General features: G+C 48.5%; 1 protein-coding gene across 12 annotated transcripts; it reads right to left on the bottom strand.

Annotated features, from left to right (window-relative positions):
- Positions 1-23: 23 nt before the first annotated feature.
- LOC117085470 (leukocyte-associated immunoglobulin-like receptor 1) lies at positions 24-13,941 on the bottom strand. 12 transcript variants are annotated; one of them, XM_033214412.1, is made up of 12 exons: positions 13,712-13,941; positions 11,317-11,434; positions 10,096-10,290; positions 9,620-9,655; positions 6,576-6,869; positions 5,677-5,727; positions 2,282-2,320; positions 1,843-1,971; positions 1,707-1,749; positions 1,581-1,618; positions 1,311-1,363; positions 24-773 (listed from the first exon to the last, which is right to left on the bottom strand). In XM_033214412.1, exons 3-12 carry the CDS (start codon positions 10,127-10,129, stop codon positions 627-629), a joined length of 864 nt encoding a protein of 287 aa, XP_033070303.1. In that variant the 5' UTR covers positions 10,130-10,290; positions 11,317-11,434; positions 13,712-13,941; the 3' UTR covers positions 24-626. The 12 variants fall into 12 exon arrangements, 9 of the variants coding, with proteins under 9 accessions (XP_033070303.1, XP_033070321.1, XP_033070312.1 ...); XM_033214430.1 differs by having other exon boundaries at positions 10,096-10,218; XM_033214421.1 differs by having other exon boundaries at positions 11,333-11,434.
- Between the last annotated feature and the right edge of the window lie 9,087 nt (positions 13,942-23,028).

The following is a 23,028-nucleotide window of genomic DNA, read 5'->3' as shown; positions in this document are numbered from 1 at the left end:
ACCAGGCCTGAGGTTGCCAGATGTGAGATACTCAAAATTATTTATTGATGCACAGAGTAAAGCATGAGCCAGAGAACTGGGCTTGGCTCTCAGCTGTGTATGTACAGTGCAGTCTCAAGGCTAGCTCTTGACTTCTAGGAAGGTCTGGGTCAGCAGGGCAGATAATTACAGCAAAGTCTCTGAGGTCATTGGAGGTTCACAGCAGACACCTAGGACAAGCTTGGAGGCGGCATCACTGCTCAGGAAATCAGCTGGTTGGCTGTAGTGGGGTCTCTGGAAATAGCCTGACAGCTGTAGCTGAGCCTCTAGAACAGGCAGGTGACTTTAGCTGGGTCAGGTGAATAAAGCTGGGTCTCTAGAAACAGCCAGGGAACTGTAGCTGGGTCTCTGGAATCAACTGAGAAACTGTCCAAGGAGCTGCTGAATTGTAGAAGGGACTACCTGACTAACAAACCTTCTGGATGCTGGTTAGAAACCTCCAGTCTCCAGCTCTTGTCTCCAGGTCAGCTGCCTGGCTGGCTTTCTAGATGAAGATGAGTCCAAGGGGAAGCCTTCCAAATGGCTGCTTCAGGCTTTTCCTAGAGTGACTTTATATCCTCAGGTGCAGAGGCCAGGTGGGCCTGGGGTCAGTGTCTGGCAACAGCTGCATACGTGCTGGACTCAGCCATGGGCTCTGTGGACTGTGGGGACCCAGCCTGGGCTGTCCTCCGTGTGAGGGCCCAGTGGTCCAGCTGAGCATACGTCACCTCCTGGGAACTCCCTGCCGCCGGGGCCTGGGAGAGAGAGACCCAGGGTGAGGGAGTGCCTGGTGGAGGGTGAGGTGAGGGGCTGTGGGGCTGGAGGGCTGTGGCGGCCATCTCCATGGGCCCCGAGGACCCTCTCCTGAAATTGCATCCGTGTGAAGAGCACTCCCACAGGGTATTAGGGTTGGTCTACGTGACAATGAACAAGGCAGAAGGGAAGACTCCTGACTTCCAAGCTGAGGCAAAAGACATTGTGCTTCTGCCCCTCCCCACCACCCATCCTTGGATCCCTCCCTCTGGGGGAATCCGGGGTGTGGAGAGGCCCCTGTGGGAGGAACAGAGGTTTCCTGCCCACAGCCATGGGAATGAGCGTCTTGGACGTGGATCCTCAGCCCACGGGAGCCTTCAGATGCACACAGCCCTGGGCGACCTCTCGACAGCAACCTCAGCACAGGCCATGAGCCGGAACCGCCCAGCTGAGCCACTCCTGAATTCCTGACCCAAGGAGCTGAGATTTTTTTAAGCTGTTAAATGTGGGGAACTTGAATAGCTAGTAGGAAGGCTCACCAAGTTGTCCGTTTCTCTATCCTTCTCAGGAAGTCCATTGACTGTGGCCTTGTCTGGGGGAGAAAATACATGGCCAGTTTTCTGGGAAGGATGTCATAAAGCAAATCTGCCTGAGAACCCCCAGCTTCAGTTGACATCCTGCACCCAAGCTATAATACAACCTTCTAGAATGTTCCCAAAGATTCTTCCCTCCGCCCCCCACATTGCATCTGGATTGGCAAGAAGTTCCCACTCCCCATCTCAGGCCTGCCCCTCCTCCTCCCCCTTTACCTGCTGTCCTCTCTAGAACATCAACAGCCAGGTCGGGCCTGAGAGGAAAAATAAAAGTGAACCTCAGGGGCAGCCTGGGGGCAGAGGACTGGGTGGAGGTCCAGGAGTCACTCCCACGGGCCTCACCTCTGCTGTAGCTTCTGCTTCTCGTCCTTGCTTCTGGGGGGCCCTGAGGACAGTCGGGGTATGAATTAAGGAGACCTTCTTCCTAGCCTCTCCTGACAGCTTCCCCAGGTCACTCCACCCTGACCCTGAGACCTACCCTGCTTTATCTGATTCTGGCGATGGAGGAGAAAGAGGACCAGAAGGAGGAGACAAAAGAGGAAGACCACTGAGACCCCGATGAGAATATAAAGATGCTCAGCACTCAGGCCTTGGGAAGCAGGTGCATCTAAGAAAGACAGAAACAGGTTTTCAGCAGTGTGCATTTATTGAGCACCTACTGTATACCACACACATGTCGCGTGCATGTCATAAACTTACTAACAGATAAAATCTCTCAGGTAAACAATAGTCCTGCAGCACAGGGATGGTTATCCCCTTCTTCCACCACCAGGGTCCTGAGTGCTGGGGTCCTCTGCACAGGGACACAGCTGGGGCCATTGGCAGAGTGGGAATCTGACCAACCCCAAAGCCCAACCTCTTTCTCCTTCCCCAGGAGGCACATGCCAGGCTCACGCTCCATAGTCCCCATCACTCACGCTCATTGTGACTGTTGTCCGACGGCCTCTGCGTGGGTCCTGGGAGGGAGGAATTAGAAGGAAGTGGAGTTAGTCCTGAGCTGGACAGAGAAGGCTCTGAGTCCTCCCATGTCCACTGTGGGGATCTCTCTTCACTCCCCAGGACCCTGACCGCTCCTTCTAGACCAGCACCGTCAAGCAGAGTCTTCTGTGATGATGGAAACTTTCTACATCTACTATCCAGTATGAGAGTCACATGTAGCTATTGATATTTAAATGTATTCAAAGTTGAATGGTGTGAGAAGCCTGCAGCACTGTCTGCATCTCGAGGGCTCAGTGACCCCATGTGCCTGATGCCATCCCTACTGGTCGGTGCAGATACAACGTGTTTCCTGGGCGTGAAGCTGTGGTAGACATCACTGCTCTCTGCCCTCTGTGGATCTAGGCAGAGACCAAGCACCTGCAAGAAGAGGAAGTGAGACTTTCCCTCCCTGACCTCCTTCTGGATTCCCACCAGAGTGCAAGAATCCCCGTGTCTGATTTTATCTGCCCTCACGGCAACCCCCTGATGGGGAGGTAACCCGCCCTCCTGTGGGAAGAATCCAAGTTCAGATGTGCTCCTGTTCCCGAAGCCCTGCAGCTAGGGGGCGGGCGAGTGTGTGCGGCGCCGCCCACGCTCCCTGCGCAGCGCATTGCAGGCCCGCCTGTCATCTCCTCGAACATTCACCCTGCTCTGCACAGTGCACGCCACTACCCAATTCACAGGTAACCAAATGGGGTCCTGCAGGGCTCCCCAAAACCCAGGGTCTGAGCCAAGCGTCTCTCTTCCAGGAACAGCGTCCCTCTCCTCCCCCGCTGCCTAGGCAGCATCTTCAATATCCTTCAAGAAAGGCAGACATTCTCTCTTGGAGTATGCTTTCTCTTATGCCTCGTCCACGTTCCAAGGTACAGGACACCACCCGTTATTCTACACCATGACTTCCTGGGCTTGGTCTTCATAACATTTGCCACCATTTAAAATGGCATATGTATTGTATATGTGCAATATTATACATTTTATATTATTTATAGCTATATGTATCATGTATTATGCAAATGTATAATATATAACAAATATATTTTTAAATTATGTAATCTTGACATAGACATATTAATGTATATAGTGTTAATTGTATATGATTTATAATAACTTATATGTTACATATATTCACTATAATATATAATGTATAATTTATATTAGATCTAAACCTATAATTAAATATAAAATATTTTTTCTATTATAGTTTTATATAATTTTATACATAATAGATAATATATGTTTACATTAATACCTACATTTATTTATTAATTATAACAGTTGAAATTTATTATACTATATAGTAAATATATCTTTCATATAATATATAATATACATTATAGTCATATGTAGTGATACGCTAACATATTCTTACTATATGATTATCTTCCTTATATACGTAGTATATGATGGAAAAATATTTATTATAATTTAAATTATAGATCTGAAATTCTCCATTGCAAATCATATATTTTTATCTGTATATGTATGTATGACAGGCCGGGCGCGGTGGCTCAAGCCTGTAATCCCAGCACTTTGGGAGGCCGAGACGGGCGGATCACGAGGTCAGGAGATCGAGACCATCCTGGCTAACACGGTGAAACCCCATCTCTACTAAAAAATACAAAAAACTAGCCGGGCGAGGTGGTGGGCGCCTGTAGTCCCAGCTACTCGGGAGGCTGAGGCAGGAGAATGGCGTGAACCCGGGAGGTGGAGCTTGCAGTGAGCTGAGATCCGGCCACTGCACTCTAGCCTGGGCGACAGAGCGAGACTCCGTCTCAAAAAAAAAAAAAAAAAAAAAAAATGTATGTATGACAATCTGTGCATTTCTATCCCTCATTCTAATTGTTTCTCCCCATTGACGTTCACAAGGTGGAAGGCCATTTCTCCTCATTCACGGTGCATCATGCCCAGAGCCTTCAGTGCCTGTCACAGTCCCTGTGAGGACAAAATACTTCCTCAGTATTAATAGCAGCACCCCTCCTTTGGGGCTTTCTAATCAGCACTGATGTCAGCGCCGTGGGTACCTGAACTCACGTCTCCCCTAAACGGTTCTACCAGGACAGCTCTTTTATCACCTGTGTTTCACATGAGGAATTTGGGACACAGGAGGTTTGGGTGAGTCACTGTCAGGCATAGAGCCGGGAGGTGGCAGAACCACCGGGATTTGAGCCATGAACCCAGCAATCTGGCTGCAGAAGGGTCTGTCCTCATAAGCTTTATATGTCTCTGCATGAAAGATGAGAGAGGAGAGAGGGAAGGAGAGGGAGAGAGGGAGAGAAAGAGAGGCAAGATACTCCCGCAGACAGAAGGCTAATAAAAACCAGATACTGGACTTGAACCAGGTCGGCTGGACTCAGGAGCACGTCCTGCTGTGCCCCGGCAGCCCAGGAACCTCTGAGGGGGTCCGGATGGAGCACAGCATCGCTCCTCCCACCTCCCCGTGTGGCTTCAGCCCCTGGTCCCACCTGCCTGAGCTCACAGCCCGAGCCTCACAGGCCATCACTGGGTGACCAAGGACGACCACTCTGGTGATGAGAACACAGGTGGAGAAGGGTCTGCGGATGTCTTATGACCTCGTGTCCTCCCCTGGGAGGTTCTGGTCACAGATCACAGGGGGAGATGGACAACTTGAGACCCAGGGACTTGGGGTAGCTTCTCTCCCATCACAGAGTCCAGGGCAGAGCCAGATGGAAGGGAAGCCTCATGGCTTCATCCTGGTCACCGTTCACAGGCTCCGTCCCCTCCCTGTGGCACCCTCCTCCTCTTACGGGACCTTCCTCCACTGTTCAGGCCTCCCCCGGAGATCACAGAGCCAATAGGAGCATCACCGTCCCTCTCCGGGTGTCCCAGGTTGGAAGGTGAGTTCTAAGTCCCTCCATCAGGTGCAGAGCAGGGTGAATGGTGAGGCCACGCCCACAAGGGGGCAGCGTGGGGCTCAGGAGAACCCGAAAGTCTGGGGTGGGGCTGCCCAGGTGGGTGGCCCCTGCCCCTGCCCCTGCCCCTTCATAGTCTTGTGACTTTAAGCAAGAAACTTTATGTTTTACATATTAGAGAGGAGGAGGAGTTAGAGAATCAGACTAGTACCTCCCCTAGAGAGTGGTGTTTGCATTAAGTGCTTTCCACGGTTCGTGGCATGGAACGAGATTGCAATTACAGTACCATTGTTGCTATGGTCTCTAGGAGCATTAGCCACCTCCCAGAGCTGGGCGGGTGTCAGTCCCTTCCCGTGGCCTCCCTAGTCCTTGACTCCAAGCCCAGGGCCGAGGGCTGGACCCGGAGCTGCATCCCCAGCACAGATCCCCTGTAATCCCTTCCGGCTGAGGACCCTGCTACTGACCAGCTGAGGAGCCAGGCTCTGTGACGGGGGAGTCCGTGTCTCCAGAGGTTTCTGTGAACAGAGGCAGGAGAAGGATTTAGAACCCGTCCCAACCAACCTGCCCTCCTCCACCCTGAGCCCCCATCCAAAGGCCGCATGGCCATCAGGCAATCCCAGACAACGTCCCGAGACTCCTGAGAAAACGGGTCAGGGGACAGGAGGCTGGGGAGAGCCCCGCTGCTTGCCCCATTCTCCCTGGGGCTGCTCACTCCCTCTGCTCCTCCCACCCCAAGCTCTGCTTGACCTCAGGGGACCTTTGAGGTCCTGGGGGGACATGAAGGTGGGTTGGAGCCTCTCCGGTGGACTTTGACTCCAGGACATCTCGGGCTGAGCACACACAGGGGTGCGTGTGGTCACATACCAAAGGTTTTCCCAAAGCACTGTCCAGCCCTGACCAGGGGCCATCCCTGGGCCCTGTGCTCTGCCCAATGGGAGATGAACCACACCAGGAGGAGCACATTGCCTGGGGCAGGTTCTGGCTCAGTAGAAAGGAATAACAAGTGAGACCATCCATCCTGTGTGAAAAGACACTCATCCCCTTGTAGGGGGGTCGCCCCCTAATCTCTGGGAACCCACTCCCCACGCAGCCAAGCGGAGCCAGCTCTGAGCCCATCGGATGCTGGGGCTGAGTGTCCAGGCCATCCGTGGTGTTCAGAGAAGACCAGGGCTCCAGGGACCTAAGCAGGTGCGAGAAAAGAGGGGAGATGATGTGCACAGAGGGAGAGGGGGAGAGGAGGGCTTGGGGGTCAGGAGGAGGGCAAGGGAGGCCACAGAGAGAGGGCAGCAGCTGGAACAGGGTCCAGGGACCTGTGCTCGAGGGCTGAGCTGAGACTGGGGCAAGGCCCAGGTGAAGTCCTCACCTTTCACCACCAGCTCCAGGTAGTCGCTGTGCTCAGACCATCGGGGCGTCTTATAATAGATGCAGCGATAAAGCCCGGCGTTGGCTTCACTTACTGAGTCGATGCGGAATCTGGCCTCAGACTCAAATGGACTAGCTTGAGACACATCATTAGTATCATTGAACTCGGATCTACCCTCCCTCTCCAGGCGGAATGTTTGAACCCCAACTGGGCTCCGGCACACAAAAGTCACAGGCCTCCCCAGGGGGATTTCGGTGCCTGGCTCAGCCGAGATGGAGGGTCTGGGCAGGGGCCCTAGGAGGGAAGCAGAGAAGGACCTCAGTGTCCACCGTAGGAAGTCACCATGCCACACACGTCATTTTAGTATCACACTTCAGGGATTTTAGCAATTTTGTAGAGTTGTGCAGCCACGACCACAGCCCAGCCTTAGAACATCGCCACGCCTCCTGCACCTTCTACATGCGCGGGAATTCTCATCGCTGCGGAGTTATTTTCCCAGTTGACAATAAGGACCCTGAGACTTGCTCACAACTTGGGCCTTGCTCAGGGTTATGTGGGAAGTGTCAGAGCAGCCTGGGGCCCCTCATGTCTGCTGAGAACCCAGGGCCACTTTCCAGAGGGACAGAGGGCGGGAGAGAGGCACAGGACGGGGATGACAGGGTCATTTGTGAAGGACAAGGGACAGGGAAGCGAGGACTCTGGAGATGGCTCGTGCTGGGGCCGGAAGGGCACTGGCCGGTCCCCGGGTGGGACTGAGTGTGGGACGGGGGTTGCCAGGCTCCTGTGAGGGTCCGGTGGGGTGAGGGTGAAGCCCCCAGCCCTGACCCAGCCCTGACCCAGCCCTGATCTGCTCACAGCAGATGCCCAGCCCGTGGCAGGTCCCCATGGCTAATGCAGGTCTCTGTGGAGCCACCACCTCTGGGTTTTCCTCTATAGTTTCTCCTTTCTCCTCAGCCGAATTTGCATTTCCTTGTTATTAAAGCTCTTGAAAAACCCTGTTTATCTCAACTGGGCTTGGGGTGGAGGAGGAAGGGCAGGATTGATGTCCTGAAACAGGAAGGTTGTGTCAAAATTAGCAAAATCCCTGAGCAGGGCAGAGAGCTGGCACGGCTTCAATTCGCTCATCCCGTCTTCACTCATTCTTTGTTACTGACAGATTAAAACTGCATATATTGAAGGCATACAACATGATGTGTTGGTACAGGTATACACTGTGGACTCGCTGAATCAAGCTAATTCATATAACCTTACTTTGCATAGTTAATTTTTTTGGTGAGAACATTTAAAATCTGCCTCTTAGCGATTGTCAAGCATACGATACATTGTGATTAACTCTAGTCCTTATGTTACACAATCCTGAACTTATTCTTCCTGTCTAGATGAAATTTTCTATCCTTTGACCTGCATCTCCCCAAACCCACCCATTTGTTCATTTTTCTTTCTTTTAACTGTATCTCAGTTACTTATCAATCCGTTCAAAGACGCTTTTCATGGGCTGCTAATTCCCCAAATGTGAGAAACACACACAGGATGCCTGCCCTTTGAAGGTGGACGTCTAGAAGGGAGGACAGGTACTGCTCGCAGAATTGTCCAAATCTGCAGCTACGAACTGCAGTAAGTTTCCTGTGGGTAAGCGCAGGAATCTAGGGGACAGGTGGGCGGTGGAGCTGACCTCCTCTGCAAAGTCCTCAGGGACAGGATGTGGCTGGGAAAATGGGCATGTCTAGACCAAAGACAGATACACGGGTCTGATTCTATCTGAAGATAAACAGGGGAAGGGCTCTGAGAAAAAAAAATTCATTTTACAATGAGATATTAAATGAAAATTTTTGAATACAGTTTAAAAACGGTGGAAAGTACAATGGTCATGTGCTTTCGCAAATCACAGCGTCCCTGGGGTCAGGAAGGGAGCGGGCAGCAGTGGCATGGACAGGCTAAGGCCGGCCTCCGGGAGCCACCGAGGGGAGAGGGGCCGTCACCAGGGGGAGACGCAGGAAAAGTCAATGAAGAGAGAGGGAAAGATGAGAAAAATTGAGAGTGAAATCACCAGGACTGGGTGACATGATGCATCTAGGAGGATGGAGAAGAGATGGAGTGTTCAGAGTCTGCCCTTTGTGACTGTCCTTTTCCCCACCAAGAACAGTGTGGGCTCGTCTGGGGAACACTGCCGGGCTCAACCTTGTTGTGTTGGGTTTGAATTCTCATTGTGGAAATTGGTGTGTGGATTTCCTGCACTCCCAGGGTGAACGCAGAGCTACTCATAGCTGCCAAGACCTGGAAGTAACTCAAGTGTCCACTGCCAAATGAATGGATGAGGAAAATGTGGTGTGTCTATGCAGTGGAATATTATTCAACCCTAAAAAAGGAAGGACGTTGTATCATTTGCAACAACATGGATGAACGGGGGACATTATGCTAAGTGAAATAAGCCAGGCACAGAAAGACAGTTATTCCTGCGTGATCTCACTTATCTGTGGAATCTAAGAAAAGTTGATCACGCGGAAGTAGAGAGTAGAATGGTGGTTACTGGAGGCTGCAGGGCCTCCAATAACATGGGAGAGACACTGATCAAATGATACAAAGTTTCAACTAGCCAGGAGGAGTGAGTTTGTCAGATCTATTGCACAGCAGAACAATAGTTCATAATAATTTATTGTATATTTCAAAAGTACTAAAAGGAGATTTAAAATATTCTCATCACAATAAAATAAGTATGTGATGTGACTGGCATGTTAATCAGCTTTATTTAATCTTTCCACCATGTATACATATGTCATCATATCACAACGTACCCTTCAAGCATATACAATTATTTGTCAATTAAAAATAAAATTTTTGAAAATAAGAAAGGCAAAATAAGACAGGTGGAGGATGAGAGAGAGAACTGGTTGAGGGTTATGCATTTTACATTTGGAATACTTTGCAATCTAGGGTAGACTTAAAGGGATCCCTCCAGGCCCTCTAAGCATCAACATCACTCCCACCCAGAACTGCCCTTGGGGTGCCAGAGGGGACGGGGAAGATGGGATGAACGTGTGACTCACCCTCCTGCGTGTGGATCGTCTGGGCCAGGCAGAGCACTGGAAGAGAAGCCCCAGTGAGAAAAATGCCCACCCCCCCAGTCTCCTTACGGGGCTGCTATCAAAAGGGAGCTGGATGGAGCTGGGAGGCATTCAGCATTTCATCATGACCAAACCAACCCTCCTCAACACCACTATCTCAGTGTAATCCTTCTTGCTGCAAAATGGTTTCAAGATAAATCCCAAAGTCTCCTCTTCCAAAAAGGCTCCTGCTCCCCCAGCCCTTCTTAAAGCTGACCTCATCCCCACACCCAGGCCCCTGTTTTTAGGACAAGGTCTTCTCTGGTGAGACTTAGGCCCCGGGGAGAGCAGCAGGGCAGTCTTGGGGGAGGAGGACACTTTCCTCCCCAGAATCTTCTGCACTGGAGTCAGGCTTCAGCAGGGAACTTTCCAGACCTCCCGACCCCCTTTCCAGCCTCCCCGCTGCTTCCAGGACTCACCTAGGCCCAGGAGGGCGGTGGGGTGGGGAGACATGGCCCCGGTCCCAGCAGTCTGGCCAGTGCAAGGACAGAACTCTGCAGCAGATGCAAGCTGACAGGATGTGCTGGCCAGGGGCCTCCTGCCTGTGGGGTTTCCACAGCAGCTGCCTCACACAAGAGGAAGAGCTTTCTGTCCTGTTCTTTCCCCTCTTTCCACTAGTGAGACAAGAGTGAGGGCGCTGGTTTCTGAAAAATGTCACTTACCCTAAATGTGGTTTAGGATCAGATGACCCTAAACTAGGTACCCGATGTGTCAGCCTCTTTCTAAATCTGTGGGACAAGGCAGAATAAAGGTCGGGCAACTAACTGACTTGGAGACCATTCCAACTCCACAAGTCAACGGTTGCAGCTCTTAGGCAAGACGTGACAAAACTAGAAGCTGACGTTTCCCCGTATTAGAAATGGGAGCCATAGAAATCCTTCCCCAAGTATTTCATATTGTGATCTTTGCTAAAATCCCAACAAGTTATTTAACACGTTAAAAAATATCCTACAACACATACTATTTTTTTCAGGAGACAGTGTTGGTGTGGATGTGGAGAAACTGGATCCCTTGCATACTTCAGTGGGAATTAAAAATTGGGCAATCACTATAGAGAACAGTGGGGAGGTTCCTCAAAAAATTAAAAATAGAGCTATCATATGGCCAAGAATCCCACTTCTGGGTCTATATTTAAAATAAACAGGCCAGGCATGGTGGTTTATGGCTGTCATCCCAGCCTTTGGGAGGCCAAGGCAGGTGGATCACCTGAGGCCAGGAGTTCGAGACCAGCCTGGCCAACATAGTGAAACCCTGTCTCTACTAAAAATACACAAAATTTAGCTGGGTGTGGTGGTGGGTGCCTGTAATCCCAGCTACTTGGGAGGCTGAGGCAGGAGAATCGCTTGAACCCGGAAGACGGGGGTTGCAGTGAGCTGAGATTGCACTATTGCACTCCAGCCTGGGCAAGAAGAGCAAGACTCTGTCTCAAAAAAAAAAAAAAAAAAAAATCAGTATGTAAAGAACCATCTGAACTCCCCTGATCACTGTAGCACTATTCACAGTAGCTAAGACGTGAAAATCATCTAAATGTCCATTGACAGATGAATGGATGTAGAAAATGTGGTACACACGCACACGGGAATACTATGCAGCCTTAAACAAGGAAGAAAATTCTGCCACGGGCGACAACACAGACAAACCCGGAGGATATCACACCAAGCAATGCAGATGCAGAGACAAAATACTGCATGATGTCACAGGAGGTCTGCAAAGTCACCAGAGTCACGACATCACAGCAGAGAATGGTGGTCACAGGGTCTGGGAGGAGGGGGAAATGGGCAGTTATTAGCAAACAGGACCTAGAGATCTGCTGCACAACATACAACCTATCAATCATCAATAATAACGTCTTGTTCACTTGAAATTTGTTAACGGAATAGACTTCATGTTATTTGGAGGGCCCAGAGGAAGACAGGAAGAGAAGGGAATGTTTGAAACGTCTTGGAGACTGATAACATGGTTGTGACCAAGATGCTGATAGTGATGTGAACAGTGAAGTCCAGGCTGACAAGGTCTCAGCTGGAAATGAGGATCTTACTGGGAACTAGAGCAATGGCCACCCTTGTTACGCCTTAGCAAACAACATGGCTGCATTGCGTCCATGCCCTAGAGATACCACGCCAGGGTATCTGGGGAAAGAAATTTCTTTTTTCTTTTCTTTTTTTTTTTTTTTAACAGAGTCTCGCTCTGTCGCCCAGGCTGGAGTGCAGTGGCACGATCTCTGCACATTGCAACCTCCGCCTCCCAGGTTGACGCCATTCTCCTGCCTCAGCCTCCCGAGTAGCTGGGACTACAGGCGCCCGCCACCTCGCCCGGCTAGTTTTTTGTATTTTTTAGTAGAGACAGGGTTTCACCGTGTTAGCCAGGAGGGTCTCAATCTCCTGACCTTGTGATCCGCCCGCCTCGGCCTCCCAAAGTGCTGGGATTACAGGCGTGAGCCACCGCGCCCGGCCGACTAATTTTTTTTTTTTTTTTTTGAGACAGAGTCTCGCTCTGTCGCCCGGATGGAGTGCAGTGGCCGGATCTCAGCTCACTGCAAGCTCCGCCTCCCGGATTTACGCCATTCTCCTGCCTCAGCCTCCCGAGTAGCTGGGACTACAGGCGCCCGCCACCTCGCCCGGCTAATCTTTTGTATTTTTTTTTTTTAGTAGAGATGGGGTTTCACCGTGTTTGCCAGGATGGTCTCGATCTCCTGACCTCGTGATCCGCCCGTCTCGGCCTCCCAAAGTGCTGGGATTACAGGCTTGAGCCACCGCGCCCGGCCGACTAATTCATTTTTTAAACACACTTCTTACCTGGGAATAAATTTAAATTTGCAGAAGAGTTGCAGAGATACAGAGAGTTCCCATATGCCCTTCATATTCAGATCCCTCTAATGTTTATGCTTTACACGACCCCAGCACATCCGCCAGAAAGAAAAAAATTAACACTGCTACCGTAATTAAATGACAGATTTTATTTGGATTTCATCACCTTTCCACTGATGTTCTTTGCCTGTGCCAGGATCCAATGCGGGGGTCCCATCCTGCTTTTACTTCCCTCTCTGTTAACTGCAGAGAAGAGTTTCTGTTTTCCTAGTTGGACCCTGATTAATATTCCCCTAGCATCTGAATACCAGGTGCCCAGGAAGGATGGGGGGCAAGGGTGTGGTGCCCACTAGGGAAGGAGTGGCTGGCAGAATCCACATCTGTCGGTTCCTCCACAATCTAAGGTCACAGAAAACACAGGTAGTTATTCTGGGTTTTTCCATAAGAGGGGTGATACAGAGCTGTCGTTGCTCCATATTCTCAGAGGGCCCCTCCACCTTGGCATTCCTCTAAGACTTTTCCTCCAAGCTGGAGAAGGCAAGCTATATGCTTATGTCCAAGGCATGCCACAGACTCAGCACCGCACAGCGTCCTCACTCAAAAATGTTACTTGGTGTGGGATGTACAGGCATGGAGTAATGATTCTCACACTAGACTCAGATACATATACAATATTAGCAACTTAAACCAAATTAAACACCAATTAAATGTCAACTGGAAAGATGACATCTGCATAAATAAAGTGACGTAAGATACAACGTGAAATGTCATTGAAAGAAGAGTTTGCGTTAGAATAGTTCAAATATTTCAAAACTATTCCAGCACGGTCACTGCGTTGCTGACCAGTCTTCCTCCTGACATGTGGTTGCCGTAGTGATCTCAGGCGTGGACCTCGTGGACAGACTGGGGAACTCAAGCTAAACCCTGGTCCTCACAGAGTTTGGCACATTGCAATCCTGTGTCTTTCCTTCAATCGATCCAATCTCAAGGACCCCAGTTTCTGAGCAACCCTGGCTTGGCTCAGCCAAAGGGAAGTGTCTACAGAATCTGAGTCTAGACTGCCTGGAGGTCTGCACTTCTTTGCCGTTTTCAGGAGATTCAACTGCAAAGCCCTCCCCAGATCATCCACATTGGCTCACATTTCTGTGCCCCACCCTTCCTGCCTGGGAGAAGCCTTCTTGTTCAGCCAAAAAAGCAACCTGAGGGTGAGGTGGTAGCAGGGACTCACCCATGTCTCTCGCCATCTTCTGGCCCGGATGGAGCCCTGGAAGGAAGACCCCAAGACGATCTCCATAGGATTCCCACCCTGCCCCGGCTTTGTCCTGAATATTAGCCTTGGCAGCCTGGCCTGGGTTCCGACGGTGGATGAACCTGGCTTTCCACGGGCTCCCACCTCCAGCCTGCACTGTGGAGAGACCAGGGCCTCGGAACAGTATTTTAACCTTGTCCTCCCTTCCCTTCCGGGTTTACCAAGACATAGCGGGTGTCGTCGGTGTGAAAATGCTTCTGCTATACCAGAGTCAGGAACTGAGCAAAACTGGAAAATGCACAGGATGTGGTTGGCCAGGGGCTAGCATCACAGCTCTAATCTTTAACAAGGTCCAACCGCAGGCACGGAAATAAACAGCTTCTCCCTGCCCTGTACACGCCTCTGATTTTACCCAGGATGGGGCTGAGGAAGCAACACAAATTCACAAATTTTACTTTTTTTTTTTTCTTGCATGAGAGCCAAGGCAATATGAGGCAAGTCTTGCTCCCTAATTAGTGCCTGACAGGAACCATATCTCCATCCCAATCCTTCTATTCAAAGTAGGTGCGATTTGGTTTTACCAAACGTAAAACTCACGTCAAAGCCGTGGTGTGAGTATTTACACCAGAGAAATCGGCAAATGCCACGCGTCAGGGTTGTTTTCTGTTTTTCCTTTTGCTTTTTTTTCAGAGAGCTGATGGTCAAGCCTTTACCAGCACACCACTGGTAAATTTCCAAGGGCCAATTCAAAGAAATTTTTCTTTACAGAACACGTAAAAAACATCAACGTGAAGTCAACATGCTCCAGGAAAACCAGAGAATTGATAAAGCGTGACTATTTCTGTAGCACATACTCCATCCTGTTTCCCCCTCCTACCTCAGCTACCGTAATCAGCATCTGAAGTCTTATGTTCAAATTTCCCTTGTACTTTTGTAAATATAGTGTTCTCTCATCGATGTGTCTATTTGGTGTGTTTGTGTGTGCATATATATGTGTGTATATATACATATATGTGTATATATGCATATGTGTGTGTGTATATATGCATATGTGTGTATATATACACATGCATGTATGTGTATATATACATGTGTATATATACACATATATTATATATACATATGTGTATATAATATATGTGTATATACACAAATGTGTGTATATTGACATCTATGTGTATACACGTATGTGTATGGACATATATGTGTGTATATGGACATGTGTGCATATACATATATATGTGTGTGTGTATATACACATATGTGTGTGTGTGCATGTATATATATGCTGTCATTTAACATTTTTATTTATTTAAGATAGGTCTCTCTCCGTCACCAAGGCTGGAGTGCAATGGCGCAATCTCAGCTCACTGCAGCCTCCACTTCCTGGGCTCCAGTGATCCTCCTGCCTCAGCCATCCGAGTAGCTGGGATTACAGGCGTGTGACCCCACACCCAGCTAACTGTTGTATGTTTAGTAGAGATGGGGTTTCGCCATGTTGACCAGGCTGCTCTTGAACTCCTGCCTTCAGGTGATCTGCCCCCCTCAGCCTCCCAAAGTACTGGGATTACATGCATGAGCCACTGTCCTCAGCCTCTTTTTTAATTTTAGTGCAAAGTACAGTTTTCAAAACAATGTTTGCAATGTCATCAAATACGGAATGAGCATGCATGAATGTTTCCTTAATTCATTCATGATGAAATCATCATTGAAAATTCCTGTCTTTACCCAAATATTTAGCGTCTTCTGTTGCTCTTCATTTGTTCCTGTGTTTCTCCATTTCCACTGGGATGATTTCTTCTTGTCCAAGCCTTTTATTCTGGCAACCAATGAACTTTTCACTCTTTCTATAGTTTTGCCTTTTCCAGAATGTCACATAGTTGGAATCAGACAGTGAATTCCCTATTTGGACTGACTTCTTTCATGTAATTATATACATTTAGCTCTCCTCCACGTCTTTTCATGACTTGAGAGCTCATATCTTCTTAGCACGGGATAATATTCCATTGTCTGGGCACATAGTTAATCCACTCACTTACTGCAGGGCATCTCAGTTGCTTCCAAGTTTGGGCAATTATGAATAAAGCTACCGTAAAGATCCATATGTATGTTTTATGTGACCATACATTTTCAGTTCCTTTGGGTAAATACCAAGGAATGTAATTGCTGGATTATATGGTAAGGCTATATTTAGTTTTAGAAGAAATTGCCACACTGTCTCCCAAAGTGGCTGGACCATTTTGCAATCCCACCAGCAATGAATGAGAATCCCTGTTGCTCCACGTCCTCTCCAGTATGCCAGTATGTGGTATCGTCTGCGTTTTAGAATTTGGCCACTCTAATAGGTGTGTCGTGGTAACTTGGTTCCTAAGATACTGAGAGAGGTGCAGAACACCAGCTGGAAAGTCAGCCAGAGTGAGCTTCTCCTGTGACGTGCTGTCCCACAGCCTCAGTGACCTCAGACAAGCCACTTCCCCTTTTCTTCTTCTTCTTCTTTTTTTTTTTTTTTGAGATGGAGTCTCACTCTGTAACCCAGGCTGACGTGCAATGGCATGATCTCGGCTCACTGCAGCCTCTGCCTCCCAGGTTCAAGTGATTCTCCTGCCTCAGTCTTGCAAGTAACTAGGATTACAGGCACGCACCACCACGCCCGGCTCATTTTGTATTTTTAGTAGAGATGAGTTTTCACCACGTTGACCAGTCTGGTCTCGAACTCGACCTCATGATTTGGCTGCCTCAGCCTTTCAAAGTGCTGGGATTACAGGTGTGAGCCACTGAGCCCGGCCTCCTTATAAACTTCTCTAAATCTAAATTTGTGAATATTCTTTCTTTGAAAGTTGATCAACTGGCCAGGCTCAGTGGCTCACGCTTGTAATACCAGCATGTTGGGAGGCTGAGGTGGATGGATCACTTGAGGTCAGGAGTTTGAGATCAGCCTGGCCAACTTGATGAAACCCCATCTCTACTAAAAATACAAAATTAGAGAGGCATAGTGGCAGGCGCCTGTAATCCTAGCTGCTCCGGAGGCTGAGAGGCAGGAGGATTGCTTGAATTTGGGAGGCAGAGTTTTGTGGCACTGAGAGCCATATCTGCTGATGTAGTAAGTGCTCTAAAGAAAAAAATATCCGGCCGGGTGCAGTGACTCACGCCTGTAATCCCAACACTGTGGGAGGCCAAGGCAGGCAGATCACAAGGTCAAGAGATGGAGACCATCCTGGCCAACAGGGTGAAACCCCGTCTCTACTAAAAATACAAAAGTTAACGGGGTGTGGTGGCGGGCACCTGTAATCCCAGCTACTCAGGAGGCTGAGGCAGGAGAATCACTTGAACCTGGGAGGCAGAGGTTGTAGTGAGCCAAGATCGCACGGCTGCGCTCCAGCCTGGGGACAGAGCGAGACTCTGTCTCAAAATAAATAAATACATAAATACATACAATCCTACGACCTTGTGTGAAAAGGGGACTTGACCCTGAGAGCTGACCCCAGGGTAGCCATCTGCACTGCGTAGTGTAATCAGGGGCTGAGGACTGACAAGCTGGTGACAGGAAGAGCAGCTGGGGGGAGACATGGACGGAGGAGACAGCTTCTGTGAAAGTCCCCATCAGCAGATAATTTTTCCTGTTATTAAGCTGAGTGGATTCCAGGTGGAAAAATAATAAGGAAGAGTTTGTGTATGGATTGAGTGGGAGTCTCTAAAAGGCCAACTGAAGTTTTGGTATTTTACCCTCAAGAGAGTGGGAAAGGTGTGGCATCATCATATTTTTGTCTAAAATGTTTCTGTGAGGTGGCTTCCTGAAGTCAGAATTGCACGAAGCAAAAAAGTAAGAGGTAACGTTTTCTGAGCACTTACTTTATGCCAGACACTGCTCTGAAGCCCTGTATGGAGAGTTTCCTTAATTTTCCCAACAACTTTGGAAAGGTGTTTTCATCACTAGACTCATTTTACAAATAGGAACACTGAACTCAGAGGTTAATTAGTTTGATTAGCGTCATGCATTAACATGCATAATTTCATGGATGGAACTGGATTTCAACCCGGAAAGAAAGTATGTCCTTACCTATTATTATTATTATTATTATTATATTATTATTATTATTATTATTATTAAGACAGAGTCTTGCTGTGTTACCCTCTGCCTCCTGGGTGCCAGCAGTTCTCCTTGTCTCAGCCTCCCGAGTAGCTGGGATTACAGGCTCCTGCCACCATGCCCAACTAATTTTCATATTTTTAGTAGAGATGAGGTTTCACCATGTTGACCAGGCTGATCTCCATCTCCTGACCTCAGATGATCCACCCGCCTCAGCCTCCCAGAAAGCTGGGATTACAGGCGTGAGCCGCCGCGCCCAGCTGTCCTTACCTATTATTATTGTTATTAAGACAGAGTCGGCCGGGCGCGGTGGCTCAAGCCTGTAATCCCAGCACTTTGGGAGGCCGAGACGGGCGGATCACAAGGTCAGGAGATCGAGACCATCCTGGCTAACACGGTGAAACCTCGTCTCTACTAAAAAATACAAAAGCTAGCCAGGCGAGGAGGCGGGTGCCTGTAGTCCCAGCTACTCAGGAGGCTGAGGCAGGAGAATGGCGTGAACCTGGGAGGCGGAGCTTGCAGTGAGCTGAGATCCGGACACTGCACTCCAGCCTGGGAGACAGAGCGAGACTCCGTCTCAAAAAAAAAAAAAAAAAAGACAGAGTCTTGCTCTGTCACCCAGGCTGGAGTTCCGTGGCATGATCTCGGCTCACTGCAACCTCCACCTCCTGGGTTCAAGCAATTCTCCTGCCTCAGCCTCCCAGAATGCTGGGATTACAGGCGTGAGCCCCCACACCCAGCCAGCCGGGTTTGATATATCATTATATTATTGATATATCATTATATTTCTAAAAGAAAACAAGAAAAACCAAGTGTGGATAGACCAGTTAGAAAGTTCTTGCCTTCCAGGACAGTGATGATTTGCTTGGACTGGAATTATCACAGCAGGAATTTCAGTAAATATGTGGATTTATGCCTGGGAGGTAGGTTCAGAAGAAACACTGATGGAAGTTTGGCTTCCAGAAATATCTGACTAGGTCTTTTAGAATGAACTTCTCACTGTTCATTAAAAAAAAAAATAATAACTTTGGGTCAGTTGTTGTGGCTCGTGCCTGTAATCCCAGTACCTGGGGAGGCCAAGGTGGGCAGTTCACGAGGTCAAGAGATCAAGACCATCCTGGCCAACATGGTGAAACCCTGTCTCTGCTGAAAATACAAAAATTAGCCAGGTGTGGTAGAGGGCACCTGTAGTCCCAGCTATTCGGAAGGCTGAGGCAGGAGAACCTCTTGAACCCGGGAGGTGGAATTTGCAGTGAGCCGAGATCACACCATTGCACTCCAGCCTGGGCAACAGAACGAGACTCTGTCTCAAAAAAAAAAAAAAAAAAAGGAAAAAAAAAATTTAAAAAGATGAACAAAAACCGAGGAACATCTGTCTGTAGAACTTGGCACGCTTCCAAGTCAGAGAGAATTTAGGGTTCTAAGACATAAAAGAGGAAGGAAACCAAGCAAGGGGACTTTATCCTTTGAGGTTAGTTTTATGTTAACGGTTTGCTGATTCTGAAACGAAAGGCAGCAGATGAGAGACCAAAAAGCTGAGTGGGAGCAGGATAAAGAATTTCAACAAAGAACTAGCAAATATAAGAAAAAACATGGCCGGGCGTGGTGGCTCACGCCTGTAATCCCAGCACTTTGGGAGGCCGGAGGGGGCGGATCACCTGAGGTGGGGGGTTTGAGACCAGCCTGACCAACAGGGAGAAACCCCGTCTCTACTAAAAATACGAAATTAGCCGGACACAGTGGCTCATGCCTATAATCCCAGCTACTCAGGAGGCTGAGGCAGGAGAATCTCTTGAACCCGGGAGGCGGAGGTTGCAGTGAGCCGAGATCGCGCCATTGCACTCCAGCCCGGGCAACAAAGCAAGACTCCGTCTCAAAAAAGCAAAAAACACATGAAAATTCCAGAATTAAAAAACGGAGTTCGTAAAATTATAAACTCAACAAATGAGGTTAGTGACAAGGTGGACTCAGTTGGAGAGAGAAGTATTAACTGAAACATGAGTGAGAAAACAAAATCCAGACAGAAGCAGAGACAGATAATAGAATGGAAATACAGAGCCTGGGCGTGGTGGCTCATAGCTGTAATCCCAGCACTTTGGGAGGCCGAGGCAGGCGGATCACCTGAGATCAAGAGTTCGAGACCAGCCTGGCCCACATGGTGAAACTCCGTCTTTACTAAAAATATAAAAATTAGCCGGGTGTGGTGGCGGGCGCCTGTAATCCCAGCTATTCAGGAGGCTGAGGCAGGAGAATCGCTTGACCTGGGAGGCAGAGGCTGCAGTGAGCCAAGATGGTGCCACTGCACTCCAGCCTGGGTGACAGAGTAAGATTCTGTCTCAAAAAAAAAAAAAAGAAAGAAAGAAAGAAAAAGAAAATATGGGACGTGGTGAAAACGCTTAACATGTGTACAACTGGAATCCCATAAGGGGAAGAAAGACAGAGAAAGAGAATCAGGCAGACACAATTTTGGAAGGGTTGCTGAACAATATTTCCTAAAACGAATCAAAAATATCAAGTCACACAGTAGGTGTCCAGTAGGAACTTAAACCTAACATGTTTATAACCAAGTTTCTTATATTCACTCTCAGATCTGCTCCTTCTAAGGTCTTCCCCTTCTCAGTAAATGAGAATTCCAGTCACTGGTTATTTGGGGAAAAAAATATATGTAGTGTTATCCTTGACTCTATGCTTTTCCTCATATCTCACAGCTGTGAACACATTCTAAGACGTTTCCCTTTGAAATAGCTCCAGAATCGCATCATTTCCCACCACCGCTTGGAGACCACCCGGGCCTGAACCACCATCTGCTGTACCTGGATCATTGCAAGAGCTTCCTAATTAATCCTTCTTGCATCTAACATTCCTCCTCTCTTAATCTGTTCTCCACCCAGTAGCAGAGTTGTCCTGTAAAAAGATAACGTTACTCCCAAGGATCAGAGCCGATCAGACACAACAGTGGCTGCTCCAAGCCACAGGGACGCCGGCCCACGCGCTGTGCCAGCCAAGCTCGTTTCTGGAGTTTTGGGTGGGTCCGGATGAGAGAAGACAATAGCTGACGTTATGGCTGTCATTCCGGGAAGTCATTCCCTTGAGAACAGAACTTTGTCAGAAGAAGGTGAATTCTACAAAAGATTATGCGGTAAATGACTCAAAAGATGATCAGGCAACGGGGGAAAATTAGCCAAGAGCCGATTCCTATGAAATGTTTTATTATTCCTGTGACATTTTTGCATAAATCAAGACTGTGGCTTTGGAAGGAGCCCTCCTTGGAGAAGACATCTTCATTGGTCCCTGTACGGGTGACTGAGAGGAACACAATCAAACCAACCTCCAGGTAGGGCAGGAAGGACGCCCCTCAGGAGCAAGGAGGGGTCATCAGGTGAGACCCAGGGTGTCTCCTTAGAGAGTGAAGGTCCCGGGTACCTGCCGCCAGGTCCTAGTGACCAGCCTGCAGAATGGAAGTACAAGGGTAATGCCCAGCTACTCACACAGGTGATGTCCTGGAGATAGGGCTGATGGCAGCTTACCTGGATTACTGACATCATTGTCACATGCATGCCACATGCCTTCATGAAAATCAAAGTCTCCCTCCAAAGGGCAAGTCCAATTCCATAAAATAAGGCATGCTGATCATAAAATACCATTTGGCAATAAAGTGGCAGTATAGCAAAAGCACTGGCCACTTTGTGTCACTCCTTAGTGTGGTTTGGATCTGTGTCCCCATCAAATCTCATGTCGAATTGTTATCGCCAGTGTTGGAGGTGGGGACTGGTGGGAGGTGATTGGCTCATGGGGGTGACTCTGGCATGAATGGTGGGGACTGGTGGGAGGTGATTGGTTCATGGGAGTGGCTCCTGCATGAATGGTGGGGACTGGTGGGAGGTGATTGGTTCATGGGAGTGGCTCCTGCATGAATGGTGGGGACTGGCAGAAGGTGATTGGTTCATGGGGGTGGCTCCGGCATGAATGGTTTGTCACCATCCCCTTTGGTGCTGTTCTCATGATAGCGAGTGAGTTCTCATGAGATGTGGTTGTTTAAAAGTGTATGGCACCCCTCTCCTCTCTCTCTCTCTTCCTCCTGCTCCGGCCATGTGAAGTGCTTGCTCCTCCTTTCCCTTCTGCGGTGACTGAAGGCCTCCTGAGGCCTCCCCCGAAGCCGGGCAGAAGCCACTATGCTTCCTGTACAGCCTGCAGAACCATGAGCCAATTAAACTTCTTTTCTTTGTGAGTTTCCAAGTGCCAGGTATTTCTTTACAGCGATGCAAGAACGGACTAATAACAGAAAATTGGCACCCGGGATGGACTAACACACTCCTCTGCCCAAAAGCATTCCAGGACTTCCCATCTTGGTCATGGGGTCATGAGGTGGGTGGGAGAGAGAAGATGACAAGATTTTTCTTGGCTTAGTGCTCTGATTGTATCTCCTCCCACTCTCCCCTTCGCGACCCTGATCCAGCCACATGGACATCCTGCTGTTCCTAGAATACACCTAGCATGCATCTGCCTCAGGACCTTTGCATGTGCCATGCTTTTTGCCTGGAACACTCTTTCCCCCAGAGATGCATGGGACTCACTCTCCACCTCCTTCATTCTTGACTCCAATATCCCTTTCTCCTTCAGACCTTCTTGGACCATCCTATCTAAAGTTGCTACACTCCATCCAGATTTTATATCACCTCTGGCTGCCTTTTTTCTTTCTTCAGCATATATCACTAATCTTGCATCTATTTTACTTATTAGTATTGTTTATGATCTGCCTCCCTACTAGAATATATCCACATGAAGTCATAGATTTTTTTTCTGTGGTGTTTCCTATAGTGTCCCTGCACCTAGGATAGTCCCTGGCACGTAATACATACTCAATAATTTTTTTTGAATGAGTATTTGTTGAGTACCTAAAACCTCAAAACTTATGAATGGATAGACATATACAGTATATAGGAAGTATAAGGAAGGCTACACGAGCATGATTACTGAGTGCAATTCCAGAAGCCAGATCTCTAGCTTTTAATTATGGTTGTACTAGTTAGAAGCTTTGTGACTTTAGACTAAGTTTATTAACCTCTCTGTTCCTCTACTTCCTCCTCTGTAAAAATTTTTTTTTCAAAGTAATGGTACAGAACTATTGTGACTATTCAGTGAGTTATTAAGTTAAAAGTAATCATTTTGGCTGAGGCAGGAGAATCGCGTGAACCTGGGAGGCAGACGT

Source organism: Trachypithecus francoisi, unplaced genomic scaffold, assembly GCF_009764315.1.
Source record: "Trachypithecus francoisi isolate TF-2019V2 unplaced genomic scaffold, Tfra_2.0 Contig00558, whole genome shotgun sequence".
In the NCBI taxonomy this organism is placed as follows: domain Eukaryota; kingdom Metazoa; phylum Chordata; class Mammalia; order Primates; family Cercopithecidae; genus Trachypithecus; species Trachypithecus francoisi.
Note: the sequence above shows the minus strand (reverse complement) of the source record. Positions and strands in the feature narration are given on the sequence as shown.